A 23,344-nucleotide genomic window follows, 5' to 3' on the forward strand; every position below is an offset into this window, starting at 1 on the left:
GTGCTAGTATTACATTTCAGACATTTGGGGCCCTAGATGCAGGTGAATGCATGCCAAATCAACAAAGCCCAATTTTATGTAAAACAATAATTGCAAGCAAAAAGTACACACATCTGCTTAACCATTTCTGTCATCTGAAACAGTTGGACCCTCTCCAGTATATAATTTCTGGATGGCTCCTCCTTATCTTCACTGTTATAATACTTTGCCAGATCTCATAACGAACATTGCATAGGTGCAGTGTAATTTTTACACAGGCATTTGTACCACTTGAGTAGTGCAAAAGTCACATTAGTAGTTCCACAAAAGTGATAGTAAAAATATGTTCCAATTATATGAAACCATTTGCACTTTTTTGCTGTTAAAATATATTATTCCTGAATTTTGCAACATTTGGATCTAAATATGTTTATTACATGATGATACGCTGATATGTGTACCTAATTTCTTTCCAGGAATGTTCACCATATGCTGCTCACTTATATGATGCTGAAGACCTGCAGACACCCTTGAGAGAACTTCCAGGACTTTGCTTTAACTATTGCTCTGAGTTTCATATTAGATGCCGATCAACCATTGGATTTCTTTCTAATGACAAACTCATTCAGGAGACCTGTGAGAAGGACAGGACCCAGTTCTGCAACCTGCTTAACATTCCAGACCCAGATTATTGCTTTCCACATGTGTTAAAAAGTGAAGGCCTCAATCGAAACCTTGGTTCCATGGTCAAAGACCCAAAGGGCTGTCTCAGGCTCTGCCTGATTGAAATTGCTAATGGCTTAAGGAACCCAGTGTTAATGATTCATGCCAACGACGACACTCACCGCATGTTTGTGGCTGAGCAGCTAGGAATGATCTGGGTATACATGCCTGATGGTAGCCGACTAGAGGAGCCTTTTCTGGATCTGAAGGGGATTGTGTTGACCACACCATGGTTAGGTGACGAGAGAGGTTTCTTAGGAATGGCTTTTCACCCAAATTTCCGCAATAATGGGAAGTTTTATATATACTACTCGTTTATGAGCCACAATAGAGTGGAGAGGATCAAAATCAGTGAACTCAAGGTATCAGCAACAGACATGAACAAAGCGGACCGACGCTCTGTAAGGTGAGGTTGCACAATTTCTAATATATTTTGTAATTTTTGTGCAATTTGAGAATATAGGCTAAAGTAACTGTCTGAAATTAGTTGTTATGTTCCATTGTGCATCAGTCTGTCTCCAGGGTACCAAAGCATATTCCCTCGCTTATTCTTGAATCAATGCCATATTAATTAGATTATTATACATGTAATTTAAATATTAGTGGTGCTTCTGGGGAAAGGCGGTGAATTATGAAAGACAGAAACCATGCATTGAATCCCCTTTGTAATCTCAAATATTATGTGCCCGATTTAGAACTCTGCAGATGGGTTACTTCGTCACAATGGAGACAGATATCCCGCCCGCCGAAATCTAAAACCCATTATGTCCTGAGGGATTTAGATTTTGGCAGACAGGATATCCATCACCATTGTGATGACGTAACCCGTCTGCTGAGTTCTTCATCAAGCCCTACGTTGGATTAATGCAGAATCCTGGAATAGCTCAATTAGTGATGCCATATTACCTAGTTTGCATGCCAATTCTAGTGCACCTAACTTTTAAAAGGACAATCTGATGAATAATGTCACAAAAGGTCTCAAACCGCAAGCAGACATCAGCAAACAAATTCTCTTTCTGGAATTCCTATTGTTGAATGCATGGCTGAGTGAACAGAACTGTTTGTGTCTACATCGAAAGGCTCTTGTCAGAAGTTCAGTTTATGTAGTTCAAGCAAGCAGGTGTATTTGGCTGTACAAGAATCATCCACCTTTGTTGGCAGTCTTGCGGAGCTTGCTTCTAGGGAGGAGGAAGATAGCTATTTTTGTTTTTCAGTTTTAGGAAGGAGAAGTAACTTGAGTGCTAGTGTAAGGAGTATTTTAGATGTTTTGACCAGAGGCACTGCAATTCATTTTTACTTAGCGAAAAAATAATTTAGGGGGATCTTGTTGCTAGTTTCAAAAGAAAGAAAATCGGACTTTTAACTAAACTTGACCACATGTGAATTTTTCTGACATGATCAATTGCTTGATTGATAATTTGATCCCAAACAGAAAACTCCTCCTTTCCATGCTTTTTGAGTTTATCATGATTCCTTGGGACCATGAAATTGTTTTCAGGTGTCTGTTTTGTGTGATACATCAAAGGTTGCTGGATAATTTGAAGCCAGGGACTGTATTACACATTAGACAGAACACTCCAAATTTAACTCTCTCTTGCTTTGATCGTTGAAATAAATCACTGGTTCTCCCATATCCTCTCAAACTCTATTTTGTTTAAAGCAACAATAGTTCCTTTAAAGAACACAGACTGTTTTTTCCTAAAAAAAAAGACTTCCACTTGGCAATGCACATAGAGGAATGGTGACCGGTCAGCTATTCCTCACAGAGCTCCATCCATTTTTTGTAGTCAATCACACAGGTTTGCAAATAGCAACCTATGTGAGTTAAACCATTGGAGGCTTACTTATCCATTTGTCATTAGTCAGTGCTTAATTTGAGCCAGTGGTTTCTAGTGCTCGGGATTAGCACTTTATTGTCAGCACCGGCGCTTATGAGAGCCCTCCAAATGGTGGTGCTGTTTGTCTAATTTTGTGTGAGAACAACAATAGTTGTTTAGTAATTCAGTATACAATAACCTTTTAAGTGCAGCCATTGGTAAATGCCCAACAGCTGCATTATGTCCCCAGTGCCATTGGCCCACACTGGGGAGACCACCCAAGAGGGGAGCAGAAAGCCCATGAGAAAGTTAAAAAAAAATATATATATATAGAGGTGGGGCCTGACCACCAATGGCATGGCCGTGCTCCCCCAAGTATATGGGGCAAGTCTTTCTGCCCCCCTGGGGGCACATGTGGATAATTACTCTCATCTGTCTACCGGTGGCGGGGCATATAGACTTTTATGGCCTTGCCCATCCTAACATCAGGCTGCACCCTCACCCCTAAAACCTAAACACTCTTTCTGCTTCCCTGTGTCCTAAAACATCAGACCCCAATGGCAAGCAAGAGGACATTTTATTCATTTAGGTGTTGTTTTTACTTATGGGCCAGGACAGTGAGGCTAACTCTCAACATCATCCCACTTATAATGGTGAACGGGACACTTTTTAGGCTTTGGAGGTCTGTCATCAAGAAATACCTACCAGACCCAGACAGTTCTGAAAACTAGACATCCAGGGAAGTCCATAGTGTATGTTTTGCATGCATCCACAACATTTTCTTACCCACAATGCCCTCCACGTAGCACTTTAGGGCCTTTTGTGTCAAGGTCTCTTGGCCTACCAGAACACATGAGGTACTTTTTTATCGGCAGACTTGGGGAAATGCTGAGTGAGGTTTCAGGTTTGTTAAAGCATTCTGGATATAACAACCTGGTGAGAGCCACACACGTCCTCCCACCCTGGATTCTCCCAGGTGTCTAGTTTTCAAAAGATTGCAAATTTGCTAGATTCTCTGGGTGCTGGCTGAGCTAGGGCCCAAAATCCACAGCTACCTACTTTGCAAAAAAACAGGTCAGTTTTGAGTGGAAAAATATGATGTATCCATGTTGCATTTTGGGCCGTTTCCTGATGCGGGTACTAGGTCTACTCACACAAGTGAGGTACCGTTTTTATAGGAAGACTGAGAGGAATGCTGGGTGGAAGGAAGTTTGTGGCTCCTTGCAGGTTCCAGAACTTTTCATTACATTAATATGAGGAATATTTGGGTTTTTTTCAGCCAAAGTTTGAGGTTTGCAAGGGATTCTGGGTAAAAAACCTGGCTTTAGCCATGCCAATCACCCCATTCTGGATTCCCCTAAGTGTCTACCTTTAGAAAATGTACAAGTTTGCCAGGTTTCTCTAAGTGCCGGCTGAGCTAGGGCCCAAAATCCACAGCTATCCACTTTGAAAAAAATGGGTCAGTTTTGAGTGGAAAAATATGATGTGGCTATGCTGCTTTTAGGGATGTTTCCTACAGCGGGCACTAGGCCTATCCACACAACTGAGGTACCATTCTTATCAGAAGACTTAGAGGAATGCTGGGTGTGAGGACATTTATGGCTACCCAAAGATTCTAGAACTTTCCATCACAGAAATATGACAAAATTAGTTTTTTACGCAAAGTCTGAGGTTTTTGAGGGATTCTGGGTAAAACAGCTTGGTAAGAACCACATAAGTCACCCCATCATGGATTCCCCTAGGTGTCCAGTTTTCACAAATGTACAGGTTTGATTGGTCTCCCTAGGTGCCGGCTGAGCTAGGGCTCAAAGCTACCCACTTTGCAAAAAATGTGCCAGTTTTGAGCAGGATAATGTGATGTGATCATATCACGTTATGGGCCATTTCCTGTTGCATGCACTAGGCCTACCCACACAAGTGAGGTACCATTTTTATCAGAAGACGTTTAAGAGCATATAGCTGTAGAATATTTATTACCAATTGGATTTCACTGGATTTGTGCCTTGCGAATGTAAGCCAGTGTGTACAAATGAAGACATTTTAAAAAATACCCTGTAAATCACATGCTTGTACATTTACCCAGAAATTCGAAGATGTACAAATAACCACTGCTCCTAAACTATATATCTTGTACCCATTTCAGAAGTACATAGGTTACCTTGATACCTATCTTTCACGCTAAATACTTCACCATATGAATTGGTCTCTACTCAGTACACAATAAAAAACCGTTATACAGTGCAGCTCACTTGTTGACTCTGGGTACCTTGGGTTCTTGGAGAAACGACAAACCCTATATATCCACACATCCAAAAGAGTGTAGCAAATGTGATGGTACATTGCTTTTGTAAATCAGTGATTGTGACTAAAAGTTACAGATTGAAACATTGTCACAAATGGATCTTTTCTTCTACTCATTTTCAAAATTTCTTTATTTCAACAGTTAGTTTCTTCCAGAAAACCTTGAGGGATCTACTCATATGACCCCTTCCTGAATTCAGAATGTTATCACTTTTCAGAACTTTATAATTTTCTTGGATCGCCCATGGGTTTCATGCTAGTTTCTGCTGAAATAAGAGGGAAAGAACAAAAAATAGGAAAAATGTGTTACCTCTGTGAAAAATGTCAAAATTCAGGAAAAACTTTAGGGCCCTCATTATGACCCTGGCAGTCCGAAGACCACCAGGGCCGCGGTGGTGGTCTCACAACCGAAGGGCCGGCAGTGAAGACCGCCACATTACGAGTGTGGCGGTTTGGCAGAGGCCAAACCGCCACATCTCCATTGGTACCGCCAGGGCGGTAGGACTGCCGGGCTGGAGGACAGCACCTTCGGGCCGGCTGTCCACTGAAGACCGCTGGCGATATTACCAGTTGCCTTTCCGCCAGGGTTTCCGCAGTGGAAGCAACTCCACAAAAACCCTGGCGGAAAGGCTGCCGCCGACAGGAAATTCCCTTCCTGTTGCCGGCAGATGACTCCCCCAACCCCCCCTTCGATTCCATGACCCCTCCATACCCCTCATTCCATGACAGCACCCCTCTCGCCCACCACACACTCCCTGCATACACGCACACACACACCCACATGCACCCCGCAAACACGCATTCACCAACACTTACATACACGCATTCACCAACATGCATACATACACTCGCACCAACAGACACACATTCACACAAACATACCAACATGCACTCACTTCAATGATCACACACGCATACACACTTACATTCACACATGCATACACACATGCATACACACGTACATTCACATATGTAGACATACACCCACTCACACATGCACACACAGCACTCCCCTCCCTTCCACCCCCCTCCCCTGTCGGACAATCGACTTACCTTGTCCGGCGAGGAGGTCATCTGCCTGGTGTCTGCCATCAGGACACTGCCACGCCCTAGTACTGCTCGTAATACAGCAGGCGGAGTCCTTTTGGTGTAGTGGTGACAGCTGTGGAACCGACTCTGTGCTGCCGACCCCCAGCACAATTGCTGACGGATTTCCACTCAAATTGTGGCAGAAATCCTTCAGTACTCGTAATATGGTGGTCTGAAGACCACCAGCACTGGCGGTCTTCTGGTGTCCGCGGCTTCCTAAGTCATAATGAGAGCCTAGATTTTTAGATTCAGCTCAGCATTTTCCTGAAAGCTGAGAAGATGGTGACTTATCACAGCAAACCGCTCGTTTTTTTTTTTTAACATCTTTTTATTGCCATTTTCAAGAATATGCATAAGTTACATTAAACATTTTCACAGACATATGATCACAAATTCCATCTTGCTGTTTGTTCAATTGGCTTTAGGAGATAGTATTGCCTGTCGATCACAAAGGATAATATGTATAACACAGTACAAGTTTTTAAGTTTATGATTCAGTGTGTATAATCCTTGCATAGTATGACATTTTTAATCATCATGTTCTTCAGTTTCTCGGTTTAAATTTTTAACTTTAACTTTTGAAACGTAACCTTAACCTGACATCATCAATCCTTTTTAGGAGGAATAAGGACAGTGACATTTCTTTGACCACCTTCGTTGATTATATCTTAGGAGATTGTGTTGTGTATGTCTGTTTTAGGGTAAATATGGTGACGATAAAGTTATCTGTTTTTACTCTATTATTGTTCGGTTGGCAGGGGGAGTATCTCAGAATCCAGTTTTCGGTATACATTATTTTTGTGTTTAAATACCAACTTCTCTATATAGTAACCTGTATTCCTTCTGTTCTGCAGATTGTTGCAAAGTTCTCTAATATTTCATCCCATTCGTCAGCTAAAGGGTAATTTCGCAAGGCCCTTTCTTTCTTCTCTCTTAAGAGCTGTACTTTCTGCCCTTCCCCAATCTATCATTTCTACACACCACTGCGACACTCAGGGGGGCGCCGTGGCTTTCCAGCATTTAGTTAATAAGCATTTTGTCAGTATGAGTGCTAGATTTATTAGTCGTGGGAGTGCTTTTCCTTTCTTTGAACGTGGGAACAAGCCCAGCAAGCAAGCTTCCATTGTCTGACATATAGGGGTACCTTTCATCTTCTCTAAAACTGTTTTCACCCCACTCTAATATTGAGCGATGGCAGGGCAACTCCAGAGCATGTGTAATAGTTCAGCCTCTTCAGCACTGGATCTGGGGCATCCCGATGGTGCTTCGGGGTATTGCAAGTGTATCTTGTGTGGTGTGAAATATGCCCTGTGTAGTATGGCATACTGTATAAATTTTAATCTAGTATTGCGTGGTATTTGACTAGGATATCTCAGTATTGCCTCCCACTCATCCTCAGATGGTTCTCTGCCAATATCTGTCTCGCATTTAGTCTTCAGCTTGGTTAGAGGTATTGTAAGTGAGTCCTCAACCCGCGTTATATCCATTTGATTAAGTGACTACCATGCCCTACTGTATATATAGTGCTTTCAAGTTCATGTGTAGGTGGTTCTTTACTGTCCTGGGCCCAGTGTTTTTTAATATAGTGTATTATGGTGGCATGCAGAAGAAAGAGCGATGATGTCAGGTTGTGCTCATGTATATAGTCCGTGTGTGCTAATAAGTGCTGCTCTTTAAATAATGACCCAACCGTGTCCACTCCCTCCTGTGACCAATTCTGTAGTTGACGCTGGGTCAGTATGCCTGTGTTCACTGGTAATCCCAGTAGTGGGATATTGGGAGAGTACGGAGTCGTTTTAGCTGTATATTTGAGTGCTATTTTCCAGTATTGCAGGGCTATTTGTAATAAGAGTGGTAGTTTCTCCGGGGCCTGGGAGCCAGGACATAACAAGGAGTGTACGCTACCCCTATCTAACATGTCTTGGGTGTACTCGATTTCTTGTAAATTTAGTCCGGCCAGCCAGTATGCTAGCCATAGTAGTTGACCTGCCATACAGTATGCCTTAAAGTCTGGTGCGCCCATGCCCCCTCTATCTACAGGTATCTGCAGTTTGGCCAAGCCGATACGGCGTCTACCCTTTCCCCAAATCAGGTCAACCAACATCGAGTGGAGTGTCTTGAAGTGTATTTCTGGGATTCTCACCGGTAAATTCATAAAGTAATATAGCAAGCGGGGTAGCATTACCATCTTGGCCAGAGCGAGCCTGCCTGCAACTGATATTGGCAGTGATGTCCAAAATTGTATCTGCGATCTAAGTGAAGCCATCGCTTTTTGTAAGTTACCTTCCAATAGATCCGCTGGGGTCCGATAAATTTGTATGCCGAGGTATCGGAATGTGTCTGCAGCTATTTGTAGTTGTTTGTCGCCGAATGGTACTGTGTTTCTCGGGTCTGGACCAGCAAGGGAAAACGCTACTGATTTGTCAAAGTTTATAGCTAGTCCTGATAGTGGTGTGAATTTTGGGAATATTTGTGCTATAGAGTCCAGGTTCTTCCCCATATCTTTTCCATATAAAATAATGTCATCAGCATATAGTGATACCGTGTGATTTGTTCTAAGTGTATCTATTCCCCAGTCTATACCGTCTTGCCTTAGCCGGTGTGCTAGTGGTTCTATCGCCAGAATGAACAGTAAGGGGGATAGCGGGCATCCCTGTCTGGTGCCCCTTTGTACCTGGTAGGTATCTGAGATGTTCTATCCAGTGCGTGCCCTTTCTGTCGGAGAAGTGTATAATAGCCGAACCCAGCGTATGTAGTGGTGGGGGATACCAAACTTTTCTAGTACTTTAAACATATATTCCCAACTCAGGGAGTCGAATGCCTGCGGGAGGTCCAGTGATAGGCATCCCGCGTGTGGATGTCATCCCCCAGCAGCATCCATTACATGATACAGTCGACAGATATTTAGGGAGGTGTTACGGGACGGAACAAATCCGCACTGGTCTGTGTGTATTAGGCCGTCTATATAATTAAGTAGTTATTTGCGCTAATATTTTCACTAGTATTTTGTATTCTGTATTCAGCAAAGACAAGGGTCTATAGGATGATATATCAGTTGTGGCGTTCCCCGGTTTTAATAGTGAGGCGACTATTGCCTGCTTGGTCGTGTCCGGGAGGACTCCATGCTGTAAGGAGGCATAATACAATTTTCTAACTGTGGGGCAAGCTGTGAACAGTAGAGGGAGTAAAATTCGGATGGTAGCCCATCTGAGCCCGGTGCTTTATTCCGCGCCATACTCCTAATTGCTTCTCTTATCTCGTCTTGTGTTATCTGCGCACTTAATTGCAGTTTAGCCTCTTCTGTAAGTGTTGATAGTATGATGTCAGCTAAAAAGGAATCAATCTCAGCTTGATTGATAGCTGGGGGTCTGAGTATAAGGTCATGTAATAATCATGGAATGCTTTATTTATCCCCAATTGCGTAGTTATCTCGTTGTGGCGTGATAATCTGGAGAATAGGAGTGGGGGATGGTTCAGCTTTTATTAAGCGCGCCAGTAGTGTTCCTGCTTTATCTCCTTCGCTGTGTGTGCATTCTCTGTATTTTACATAGTCTATTTTCCGTAGTCTTTCTACGAGCTCTGCATGTTCGGCCCTTGCTTCTTGTAATTGTTAAGCCTTTGAGGGTTGTAGTATTGTTTCTTTTTCTAGTGTGTGCAGTCTATTTTCTATTAGCATTAATTCTCTAGTTAGTACTTTATGTACTCCTGATGTCGCTCCCATCACCACTCCCCTTACCACTACCTTGAATGCTTCCCATTCAAGCAATGGGGAGGAAGCTGAGCCAGTGTTGTCGGTAAAGAAGTTTGTGATCGTTTGGGATATTTCGGTTTTTAAAATATCATCTTCTAGTATTGATGGTTTTAGGTGCCATGTGGGGACCGTCGCCCCCACAGTAGTTTTACCTCTAAGGGGTTATGGTCTGACAATGTTTTCCCTAAATATGTGGCTTGTGATATCTGTGTCTGCACTGATGTGGTACATACAACACGATCTAATCTCATGTGCACTTTGTGTGGATGTGAATAAAAGGAGTATTCTCTCATTCCCATGTTTCTGGCTCGCCAGATATCTGTTAGCGACCAGCCTTGTAGCCAATTACCCAATGCTTCCGCCTGCCGTTGTGCATTAGTACCTGACAATGGGGGTGTGGTGCGGTCTATTGCGGTATCTAGTACCGCGTTAAAGTCTCCGTCTATTATCCATGGGATATGAGCCCAATGTAATAGTACCCTTGACAGGCGCTCCTAGAAGGTATCCTGTGCAGTATTCGGGGCATATATGCTCCCTAGTATTATGTGTTTTCCATCTACGGAAAGAGCTGTTTAAAACATAACAGCGGCCATCATCGTCTATTTTAGTCTCCAATACTTCAAAGGGTACCCCAGCCCATATCCATACCGCTGCTCCCCTTGCGAACGCAGAGTATGCTGTATGTAGGAGTTGACCGCACCATTTTTTGTGGAGTTTTGTGCCTCGTGGGTAGTAAGGTGAGTTTCTTGTAAATAGGCTACATGTATTTTCCGATGATTTAGTTGTGTTCATATTCTATGGCGTTTTTGAACAGACCCCATTCCCCTCACGTTCCAGGTGACAGTATTATACTCACATAATGCAGTCATATTGATAAATTGATACAGTTGTCACTTTAGTAATCAGTGTTCGTTCCTGCCCCTCTTTGTATAGTATACATGATATGTATATTGATGTCAATTTTCTAAACCTATTCATAACTTTTACTTATTGAACTGAATACTAGGCGAGGCCCAAACTGACTTTGCCAAACTATTGTGCAATATAAAACTATTATTGTTACAGCCAACGGAGAAGTATAGAAAGAGCCTTCGCATTGGGGTTAGTAAACCGCTCGTCAATGCCATTTTTAGAAAAACAAACACACTTTTATCCACAGCACTGTTTTTCTATTTTTCCCTCAAAACTCAAAATGTAGCTATATTTTGACTATTTTCTTGGTCCCTTCCAGGGCAATCCATAAATCCTGGATACCTATAGAATTCTGAGGATGTTGGAAGAAAGGATGCAGTGGTGGCATGGATGCCTTACATGGGAAAAAAATATGGAGCCCTGAGCGTGAACTACCCCAAATGGCCAAACAAGGGCTCAGCACTGGGGTTGATGGTGGGGGAGGCCCAACAGTTAAAGGACTAAAAATGACTGATATCTGCCACACAAGCTATTCTTATAGTTCTGGATGGCCGTAGCTATTATGAAGTGTCATTCTTGTAGGAGTGTGTTTGTACTGTCATTGGAAGGGCGGACAGCAGCAATGGTTGGTGCAAGCTGCAGTACCATCCTGGCGTGGACCCTGTGTTACTGCATATCTGTACGAAAGGTATCTGATAATAGGTCCGTAACAATCTCAATGATGCTAAAATCCACAAATAGATAATAGCCACCAAAATTACATCCAATACCACAATGCTTGTTGGTTTGCATAGCATTCTATGTGAGGAAAAGTGGCTTGATGGCATGAAATGAAATACTGCGGTAAATAAATAAACAGACAAATAAATACATGCACAATATAAATACAAATAAATAAATAAATAAAGATACATGGCAGGTAGGAAAGGAAGACAATGAAAGCCTACGCTGTTTGCATAGAGTGTAATCAGAAGTGAGTTTCTGTACTTCTGGTGCTGTAGCAAGAAAGTAGAAGCTTCTATGTGGCTAAAGCATTAAAAAAACTGACATTAACCAAATTGAATTCGACCTTATTCCAGCAGACTGTACCGAGCTATTTTATTTTGGCCAAACACTGCAGCATGTCACTGAACCAAGGATTGTGGAAGCGAGTTACCAGGACCTCGGAGGTGTTCTGTCCTAATTGCTCTGGCACTGAAGCCTAGTTGATATTGGTGAAGGTGGTGATAAACAAGTTTAATGGTGTCACTGAGCCCTGGCACCAACAGCATGTTCTATTGAGTTTCATTGATGTGCGTTCAGCGTGCATGAGGGTCATGTGGACAATTTATTTGTCTCTGCCACTATGCCCTGTGAGTGACCCACACATTCAGGGTTTTTCAGGAATCGCATATGAGTGAGTTAAATGCAACAAGAATTATTTTTGGTGGCCTTTTTAATTTTTTTGGACGAAAATGACAAGAAAACGAGAAAATAAATATGACGTCAATATACATTAACAGCTTCCTCGCTTTTCAGTGATGGAAGAGAGGTAGATGTGAAGATGCTGGTCCCTTGCAGTCTTTCATAGGTGGTTAGTTGGCAGTGTGACACACATGGCTAATCTCGAACTCTCACCCCGAGCTGCTTACTTTGCCGGACAGCGGGCAAACACTCCTTTGTATATTAGGTAATGTGATCACTAGTCAGAGTTTTTGGGATTCCGATATTGAACCGCTCTTGCATGAGATGCTTTGTGACATTGGCTTTCCAGTCTCGTGTGAGGACTCAGCACTCACGTCAGTGCTCTTTGCTGACCCAGAGGTTTGTGGTGATGAAAGAAGACAAGTGGCATACACCTGAAGGCAGTGCTTATTTTGTAAATAAAAACGTGCCGGTGCCCAAATCTCTCCTCTGAAACTCCTGGCTGCTGCATTTAATGTGCGAGCACGGAATACTGAGGCAGCGTAATCCTGAAGCCACCTCGGGCATCTTCAATCCATTTGAAGCCACTCCCTGCCCCTTCAGCTCACTCTGGCAGCTTTCTGCTTTCTACCTTTGTGACGCTTTTTCTGTTTTCTCTTCCTCCGTCTTTCCCATATGTGTCTTTTGCTCGCAGTAAATGCTTGAGGCAGAAGAATAAGCTCCGGCCCTCAAAAATAAGTGCCGGTGCTCAGCACCGGAAACAACAAGCACAAATTAAGCACTGCCTTAAGGTGCCAATGCTCCAGGTGGTTCAGATCGGCTCTGATATCCAATGGATGGGGTTTTATGTCAACATATCAAGTTTCACTACACCGCAAGGTACTGGTCTATAGTCTCATGCCAGCTGGCCTCTAAGCATTGGCCGGTGCTGTTTTTGCATCCCTCTGGCTCCCTGAACTCAGCCAATAACCGTTCCCCCATTAGCGGCATCAGTGTCTGTTGCCATGGTACAGTAGACACTGAAGGCATAGTACAGTTTCTGTGAGACCATCTGCAGTAGTCCTAAACACGCGGATCGCATATTAGTCCACTTGCTAGGGTGGGCTATGCGGTTTAGGCCTTATCACTCCAGTGGTACCTTCAGACTTAACAAGTCCTCTCTCTTTTTTATATTAAGCTGCAGGGAAACCAGGACCTGTGGCACACATATCAATATCATTGACTGAACTGTACCTGATACACTTGAAGTTATCTCCAGAGCCGCCCAAGGACAGAACATGCTCTGATAAGTGAGCAACTGATAGCGATCAGTGTAAAGCATACTCTTTTTATAATTACTTCTATCACTCAAGCCTCTAATTGCCAGACAGTTTCTTAGGCTCCTACCTTGCCTCCTGAATATACAAGGCCCTTCCAGTATTCTTCGATATAGCCACTTTTGACTGCCAGGCAATTCTTAGATTTAAAGCAATTGTAGTGATTGGACATTGATACTACCCCCTGGACCAAGAGAAGTCTCACCCAGTGCCTTGAAATGTTTAGTAGCTGTCCTTTCCCATTTGTTGACTTTCCCAAAGGTTGGCCTACTTCCTTAGGTAGTGGTGAATCATAATGCTTCAGTACTTACAAACTGGGTGCTGGTTACATCCACACTCAGTAGAGTTGTCAGGCAGGAGCTGTATTTGTGTGGGATTGTTTTCACTATTTTAGAAACAGATGGAACTATTCTAGAAGTATTATCATTAGGAGATTGAAAGTTAAAAAATCTGTCAGGGAAATATACAGATTTCAAACAACTCGTAAAGGATCTATATAATCTGGCCTGTTGCAGCAATTCAATTTAGCCTGTTGATTTACAGAATTTCTGTCAGTATCATTCTTTTTGCTGGGGTGTTCCTTCACTTACACATGAAGTGAGGCACAGAGGTGTATGACAGACAAAGTTAGGGCCACAGATACATGTAATAATCTTATATCTAACTCGTGGGTTAGTTGCTTATTTTTGTGAAATCAGACAGACCTGAGAATACTGTGCCTAGAAATAGCACACCACTTGTAATCTCGTTCCAAATGAAAACAGAAGTTTTCAGGTCAACTAGGAAATCTGGGATTCTTGTAATAAGGGCCATATTGTCAGTGGACAGTTGAAAAGAACTACTGAGTGAGCTACCGAGGTATTAAGCATTTCTTAGAATTTTGATGGTGAGATTTAATCTGCAGAGCCAGAACAACTGAATTCCAGTCTTTATTGCCATGAACATTAAAGTTCCTGAGGCCTATTTTGAGGTATTTAAAGAAGTACAATTTTCGTACTGCAGATTGCAATTGACAGACTTCGGTTGGAGAATTTTGCCTTTTCTATCTTTTCTGTAAGAGGATATCCACCCCAGTGGTGTAGCTCTCCGCATATGTAGGTATATGATTCAGAAGTAAATTTGGGAAGGACAAGGGAGAGCTGTGGCAAAATAGATAATAATAACTACAAAATGGATGGGGTTCAGAGAAGTTGAAGGAGGGATTTAGGGATGCACATGTTAAAACAAAATACATCCACACATAATAGTAAGACAATTACAATTGACAAAAATACACATTTGAATGGTTCCCAACCTGTGGTCTGCGGACCCCTGGGGGTCTGCAAAGCCTCTTCAGGGGGGCCATGATTGTTTAGAAAATTCACTAATATTAAAAGAGTAATAATAAAGTGCATATAAATAAAGTGGCTAAATGTACAATTTAAATTTTTTAAATGTACCGCAAATGCTGAGGAATTTTAAATTGTAGGCTAAAATTTAAATTAATACCCCCAGATTGATGTGTGGGAGCAGTGCAGGTGCATCAAACAGAATATAGTATGGACGATGTGCGGCTTCTGTTGAACTTAGAAAAGCTCCAACCTTCCTATTAAACTTTAAATGTTTATTTTTTGTTTTACTTGTTTGCAAATAAAATGTGTTATCATTTGTGTGTGTGTGTTTAATGGAACGCTTATTTTTGTATTTTTTATGTATTGCTTTTCAGTCAAATCATCAACAATGTTTAGGCCTGGGTCCCCGGTTTCCAACAATGACTGAGTAAGGGGGTGTGTAGGCTCTGGATTCCAATAACGATTCACTGGGGGTCCCCGTGTCCCAGAAATGATTCAGTGGGGGTCCACAGAAGTAAAGAAATTGGGAACCACTGTACTAAGGTAACATTACTAAGAAAACAGGCTCAAATGTACTTCAGGTAAGCCTTGGAGTAAGTACAGAATCACACATGGCCCACCACAGGTACTGCAACACACTTTCATAGAAACCAATAAATGCAGACAATAACACTAAGACACGGGTATCCATATAATGTTGAATAAATTATATAGCATTAAGTTGAAGTTTATGTTACTTATTTTTAACTTTATTAAAAAGTTTTTAAATAAAAATAGTAAATGCTAGGTTCTTTAATACTCTTTACATTTTACTATGCTATATTGTAAGTGATAGCTGATTTTGTTAATCACAAATAAATACATAATTTGGATACAAGATTTTAATGCATTCGACATAAATTATCCTGTAAGAAATGGATAGGAAAAATAACATTTAATTTAATTTTAAAAACATCAATTATAAGTGAGAACGTTTAATTAAGTTGAAGTATAATGTTTTAAGTTTTATTTCAGATGTGTTGTGCCCTGTCACTCTCATAGTCCTACATGAGCAAGAGTTAGGGAAATCTGTTTTAATATTGTTAACTAAAAAATAAATAAGCCTTATTTGTAGTTTAAACTTAATTTTCTTAAAATTCCCTTTTACTTTCTGTAGGAAGATTTCTGCCTAGTGGTGAAGATCAACACAAACAAGCAGAAAGTTATTAATAATAATTTTTCAGTCACAAATTAATTTGTGGGGTGGAGATTTATAAGCCTACATTTACATGTAAAACTATTCATGAAAGTGATAAAGCTGTAGGTGTAAATCTACTTGTGAAGAGATCTGCACATGCAGAGGTACATTTGTGAACAGTGGACATTGCTCCTCAAAATTAAGTTGAAATCTGGGATATGTAGTTTTAGAGATGCCTTCTAGTAGGATCATTTAGTCCCCTGTAGTACACCTGAGAGAGAAAGATATCTCCTAATATGGTTATGAGCTGTTTTCTCTGCTTTCAGACATGGTGAGCTTGCTTAACCTTTCATCCTTTGATCAAATTTATACTCTGGTGGTATTCAATTGTGATGCTTCTGCATGCTATATACATGTTCACCGTTATTAATAATAAAAATGTTACCTACCTATTTTTCCATTCTGCTTTACATCTAAAAGCTACAGAAATTGCATTTCATACATTCCCTAGCTCTAGTTTATATTTACAGTTGCAGTTGCTAGAGGGGAATTGTTCAATTGTTTTTGTTTTTTATAATTAGAGAGATGTTAAAATTTCGTTCATAAGAAGATCCCCACATTAAATTATGGCATTTTAGATGCTTTGAGCCTGGTGTATAAAATGGGTTTTCCTGTCTGCATACGGGGAAATGTGTTGATACATAAGGGCCTTTGTACATTGCCCGAGGCAGAGAAGCCACAGCCTTTTGGAGCGTGATTGATGACGTTCCTCTCAATGAGCCTGGAAAAATACCAGTGGCACACCTAATCTTTATTGGTAGGTTGACATTTCAGTCTGCTCCTTTGCTTGACTTGGTTTAAAAGATATTGTTTTCAATCTTTGAAGAATTCACAGACTCGAGGAAGTCAGCAGGGGGCCAAATAGGGATTTTCCAAGTACTTTATTGGAGAACAGCTGCAATCTGCATTGGCACTTAAAAATAAGTGCCTCTTTGAGGCAACGCGTGAAAAGAGTACCACTGCGAAACGTGGGGACCCCGCTGATCCTCATAAAACTGAAAATTCAGCATTGAAGACAGAGCTCAAGCTGGGGGTAGTTTTGCTCCTTTTTAGAAGTGTTATTTTCAGTAACACAGCTTAGGTCGATGTTGTCTTAAGGGTTTTGGGGCCCCCAGGCAAGAAATATTTTGGCGGCTCCTGTTTGGAACAACTCTAAATTTTATCGCCCATATTTTGCTAATTCACGCGCCATGATGGCAAACCAAATTGAATCATAAGTTGAATAGTGAGATAGAGAAATAGACAAAAGTGAACTAGAGAAAATGTTGCCTTTACCCCGGCCGCTTGGAAGGTGGGGGCTCCGTTTGTTAAAACATCTCTGGCTTAGGTGAAAGCTGCTTGTCTAGCGGTCATTTTGACCAGAGCGCAAGATAGAGGTGCAAATATATTTAGCCTCTGTTTTGCACTAGAGCCTATCATGAGCTAAGCATCAATTGAACTTCTCCACGTTTTGCTCATGCATTTACCAATGCCCTGCCGTAATATAAAATCTAAGCAAGCACTGCCAAAGCTAATCAATCTCACCTTTTTTAAAGAAGCAATGATACTTATATTCAAACACACCTTAAAAGCTGTAACTTGTGCACCTCTCACAGTGTAGCCACTCTGTGTGAGCAGCCTTCACACAACAGCCAGTCTGTGCACTGCCCATTTCTGGTTTCCATACAGCAGTATGTTAGGTCAATTCACTGGTCCTAAGACTTCCTTTTGAAGGTCAGCAGAAGCTGTGTATGCAATTTCATCTCTACAGCACAGCAGCTCCTGAGCCTCACCTTTTCCCAGCCGTGCTCACCTCAATAATGGCTTCTCGCCATGATTTTTTGAGGGCACACAAGGAGCCACAGGTTGAATTGGGAATGTCGACATGCGCACACACATATTAACGTAAAGTTACGGTTAGCTTTGGTAATAAGACATTAAAGTACGTGCATCACAAGACCTAAGACCATTGAAATTCGCCGGTGATAGTTAAATAAACTAATCATAATACATGTCCTTGTTATGGACGCCTCAGGATCTTATTTATAGAACCACTTACGCCATGTTAAATAACATCATTGAAGACATCAGTCCGGCACCGCAGGTGTTCGTCACAGGACCTGTCCTTTGAGCAGACCCTGTGCTCAACCGTGCAGCGAACCCACCATAGAAGGACAACTGTTCTGCGGCCAAAGATAACACTTTGTCACCATGGGTGACGAACCCTCACAGGGGATCGAGGATGGCGGCAGCGCTCTGCCTATGGCCGTACTTCGAACCGCCCTGTGCGTTCAACTCCCATGTGTTGGCCAAGTGCAGCTATAGTGTGCTAACTTATTTTTACTTATCATTTCAGGATTCACAAATTTTGTGTTGGATTCCAATAATTGCAAGACCCTTGAGGGTCCCCGTTTTGGAAATACAGCACAGAATTCGAAAATCCTGAGGTAAAAATAATTTTTAACTAGTTATGCCAAGGGGTTTATTTTGCCCGTCACCCCATATAGTACAGGGTGAGGGGCCAGGCGAGGTTCTCCCTATCCATTTATGGCATTTTGTTTTAATTGTCTCAAGGTGTTTGGTGTCATGTTGGGTAATGGTGACTACAGCACAATTCTTTTGTGATGGCCAGCCATTATGAATGCAGTGGCTTCACAAATCCGCAGCCAGATGTTTGAATAGACAATGCATAACAGATGCTAAAGCTCCCTTGTCCAGGGGTGTGCCTTTATGTTTTTTTTAACTGGATTCCTGAATCCTCTGTGCATGTGTTATTCTACAGATGACCCCCAAATTAAATGTCAAGATATCTCTAAAAATTAAATTTCTTAATGCTCAGACCAGTACATTTTTTAAATGCTAATTTCTCAAACAGTACTGAAAGGATTTAAACTAAACTTGAGTAAAGTGTTGTGTATTTCTGTTCTGCTTCCTTTTCTGTATTGAGGAGCAAAAAATCCTATGGGAATTAAAATGGTAAATGCCACTTTCGAGACAGACCTTTTTTTGGCCCCGCTTGATCGATCTGCCTAAAACTTTGCATTAAGAACTCAAAATGGATCTACATTTGTAGCCATGTTTCCTGCAAATTCCTAGAAAGGCACCACAATGATTACGAAAACAAAAACATTCCTTTCAATAGAAATTCTATTGCTGCTCATGTAGAGTGTATATTGCAAAAAACAAAGTTGAAAGTAAGGCTATAGTTAGGTGAACACGTCAGTTAAAATATGCCTTTTTTTAAACGTACAAAACCACTGAAATTCACCAATTATAGTTATCGCTATTAACTTTAAGCCGTGTCCTAAGGTAACTATAACTCAGGCCCATCCCATGTGCAGTTTTCTCATCAATAATGTAATTGCAAATGTTGCAGTTATATTATCAATGATGTTGTACAAGAGGTCATGAGTGGGGTAACCCTCAGTGTCCTCCTCCCTGACCCTGCTTGGGCCCTGGGGACCCTGTACTCCAGGGTGCATTCTATAATTTAAGGTGATGGAGCATGCCTTCATGACAATGGAACCCCATCCCTTGAGACAGAGGTGAGTGCCCTGGTGCCCACCCGCGGCACTCACAAACCATAAGGGCCCAGCCAGCTGCCTGCACAATGTGGGAGCAGGCATTGCTCCTGCCCAAAGAGAAATCAAAGTTTTTCTGCTGGAAAGGGTGTGGGCATGGAAACAGATGTCTGCTCCTCTCCCCTTCTTATTAACACGCCGTGGAGATAGGGTCCCTGAGGCCTCTATGAAATTTAACGAGCCACCTTCTCCAGGCCCTAGCTTACCTGGGATTTTTAAAATAAATATTTTGCTGTTGGTTCGCTGGGCTTCCACAAATTTGCAGCAAAATATATAGCAAAATATGTAACAAAAGCATTTTTGGCCCCAGACGGGGTCCCTCTGAGGCCCAACCACCAGGCCGAGGTGGTCAGGGTATCCCTACCCTGCCCTCATATGTTTTTTTTCTAGCACTCAGGACTGAGTCACAATTCCTAATTGTTGTTGATGTGATGGAAGCCAATCAGATCTCACCATAAGATCTGTCGGTCCCACCGATCCAGCACTGTGTGATATGTATTTGTTTTAGCATTAATTGCTAAAAAACTACTGAACAGATTTACACCAGATCACAAAATACACTCTTATTGGACTAAGATTTGGCTTTCTACCAGATGTGATGTAAATCCGCTCACTGTTTTGGGCTGTAGTTGTGTGTAAATTTCCTATAGAAAAATGAATAAGGAATAAACATTTTGGAATTCCACCTTTTTCCCAGCCTCACTTGACAGATCACCCCAAAACTTTCCACGAAGGAGCTGAGGTGGAAACATTTTTAAAAAATGGTTTGTGAAGATTCGTGAAACGGAAGCAAGTGAAAAATACATTTCCTATTGAAACACAATCCTAACTATAACTGACACAAGGTAATACATATCTATACCTATCTATATATCTATATCCCTCACTCTCTCTCTCTCTCTCTGTCTCTCTCTCTCTCTCTAATATATACATATATATATATATATATATATATATATATATATATATATATATATAAATTCACTAAAAATAACGAAGGTTACAGGGACGTTATAGTTAGGTTCTGAATTTACTCGCACAAAACCATAGAAATTTGTGTGTTTTTTAGTGAATTTCTGAGAGTTTTTTATTTTATTTCCTAATTATAACATACCTGTAACCTTTGTTTTTTTCAGTGAATTTCTATGGCTCTTTAATGCACCAAGGGGGTTGACTGCAGCACAACACACCCGTTTTTTTGTGTGCATTCTCCTTCCTTTTCCCTCGATGGCTGTGCATAGCATGTGGTAGGCTGCATGCACCGGGGCTGGATGAATGCGGGAGGTCAAGTAGGTAGTTACAGTTAGGACTGAGTTTCCATAGAAAAAAGGTTTTTTGACTGGCCTATATCTTTGGCACTGTTTTATGAATTTTCACAAAGTTTTCCCCAAAAAGTGCTCTTTTTTTGTGTATGGAAAGTTTTAGGATGATACATCAAGTAGGGGCCAATAAAAAGGGGGGATTTAAAAAAAGTGTGTTTCTGAAGTTAATTCCCATAGACTCTTTAGGCACGCCTGCAGCCCAAACCGATGGACAGAATTACACCAAATTTGGCAAAAAGGTAGCTTATGGTACACAGATCATACTTTTTTATTTGGTGTAAATCCATTCAGTAGTTTTCAAGATAATAAATGGGAAAGAAATTTGTATATTTAGGGACGTGGTTCCAGGGAGATCTGCTGCTGAGATCTGATTGGCTGCCAGCACTTCAAACAAGAAGTATTGGCAGTCATTTTGGGAATCAGTTTTAGCCGAGTCCTACGAAAAGCCTAAGATTTAAGAATAGGGGGCAGTTTATGTATACCTAACCCTGTAGGCTCACTCCAGGGATCCCCAGGGCCAGGGCCTGGGTCCAGGGCCAGGGCTAAGAAGAAGTATTTTTTAAAAATTCTCAGCAAAATCCATGGCTAGATTTTTGGATTTTGCTGAGATTTTTTTTATTTTTTATTCAGTTCTCATGGGCACCTTATTTATATATCCACTGGGAGGGCCAGGGGTATTGTTACTGTATAAAGAAGGGGGTGCCGGGGGCTCCCTTCCAAGGTTTTATTAAAGCCCTGCGGACCACCAACTTCCCAGTGGCTGAATATCATAGCATTGGGGGGGCTGGGTGGACCCCCCAAGACCTGGGGCCCACCACATCTCCAGGGCAAGAATTAAAAAACGGCTACACTATTGAAATATGTGGGGGCACATGGAAACCCCCCCAGACCCAGGGGACCACCACCTTCTGGGGACAAATGTAAAGAATTTGTTGGTGGGGCTCACCTGCCAAGCAAAAGCAAACATAACTCTGCTCCCATCAAGTGGGAGCATTGAAACTGCTCCTGCTTGCTGGGAGTAGAGTCCTCATCTCCTTCCCTGCCTGCTGTCATGCGGGCAGGAAAAGAGATGAAAATATTGCTCCTGCATGAAGGGAGTAGCATTGGATCAGCTCCCTGCATGCGAGAACAATGCTGACTCCTGCATGAGGCTCCTCCCGCAATCCCTATGAAACACTACTGAGTGCCCTAGGTGGGGCGAGCCAGGGCACCCAGGACATGGGTGGGCCCCAGGGAATGGTGTCCTGGGGACTGAAATCAATCTAGGATGGGGGCATTGTGGCCCCCTCCCATTTGAAATAATGAAAATGGGCATGGAGAGGTTGTGGACCCTAGGTCCCAGGTGATCCGCACGCCCTTCCTACTATTGAAAGCTGCAGCCTTAAGAAAGTGGTGGTGTCCGGTGCCTAGGGGTGTCTGTGTGGGCCCCAAAATATTTTATTAGGTAACCCTGGGGAGGTGATGGTCCCCAGGGAAGGTGGGGTCCGCATGGCCGCCCTTATATTTACTTAATGTAGCCCCGGGCAGGTGGTGGTCCCCAGACCACTGGGGGCCACATGGCCCCCTAAAAATCTTTATAATTTAGCCCTGGGGATGTGATGTCCCTGGGTCCCGGGGGAGGCGGGGGTCTGTATGACCTCCCCATATATTTTTTAAATGTTTTCCAGGGGAGGTGGTGGTCCCCGGTACCTGTGGGGTCTGCGTGGCACCTCCTAACTTTTTAGTTGCATAGCCCTGGGGAGGTGGTGATCCCCGGAGCCTGGGGGTCTCCACGCACCCCCATATATTTATTTAATGTTGCCCCAGGGAAGTGGTGGTCGCTGGGGCCCAGGGGGGTCTAGGCTGCTCCACCTAAAAAAATATGCTATGTAGCCCCAGGGTGGTGGTGGTTCCTGGGGGTCTGTGTTGGCCCCCTTAACTATTTTTAATTTGTTGCCCTAGGAAGGTGGTGGTCTCCAGGGCCCATCGGTGGTCTATGTGACCCCCCAACAATTTTTGTTAGGTAGTCCTGTGGAGGTGGTGGTCCCTTCGGTCCCGGGGGGGCCTTTCATGCCCCCTCAAATGTATGTATATATTGCTGCTCCCTTTAAGCTCCAAACCCTGCACCAAGCGTGGCCTTTGGTTGTGCATGGCATGGGTTTGGCTGCTTATAGAGGAAGGCTGCACGGCCTGTCCACAGGCTAGGCCCTGTGGCCAACCCCCGCTGCACACTGCCAAAGGCTGTGGTGGCATTGGTGTGGTTATAGGGGGTTGGCCACAGGGCCTGGCTGTAGATTAGACCCTGTTTACAACCATTGTGCCCGGCAGAGGTTAGATTAATGTATACAAATTGAAATGACTTGCTTTTCATTCCCTTTCACTGCTTTCTCCTTGCTCTCAGCCACATTTTGTGCATGCCTGCTGCTTGCCTTTCTCTCCTTCTCTCCTTCTCGCTGCTTTCTCCTTTCTCAGCCCCGTTTTGTGCGGGCCTGCTGCTTTCCTTTCCCTCCTTGTCACTGCCTTCTCCTTGCTCTCAGTCTTGTTTTGTGCATACCTGCTGCTTGCCTTTTGCTTGTTCTCACTGCTTTCTCCTTGCTCTCACCCTATTTTCTGTGTGGTTGCT

At 42.5% G+C, this 23,344-nt stretch overlaps 1 protein-coding gene across 1 annotated transcript in view; it reads left to right on the plus strand.

Annotated features, from left to right (window-relative positions):
* HHIPL2 (HHIP like 2) overlaps positions 1–23,344 on the plus strand; it is a 212,794-nt gene that overhangs the window by 71,728 nt on the left and 117,722 nt on the right. Inside the window, exon 2 of the mRNA XM_069233855.1 lies at positions 456–1,108. Within this exon, the coding sequence (XP_069089956.1) occupies positions 456–1,108 (653 nt within the window). The remainder of the gene's footprint in view (positions 1–455; positions 1,109–23,344) is intronic.

The sequence above is a fragment of the Pleurodeles waltl genome, chromosome 5 (assembly GCF_031143425.1).
Source record: "Pleurodeles waltl isolate 20211129_DDA chromosome 5, aPleWal1.hap1.20221129, whole genome shotgun sequence".
NCBI lineage: Eukaryota > Metazoa > Chordata > Amphibia > Caudata > Salamandridae > Pleurodeles > Pleurodeles waltl.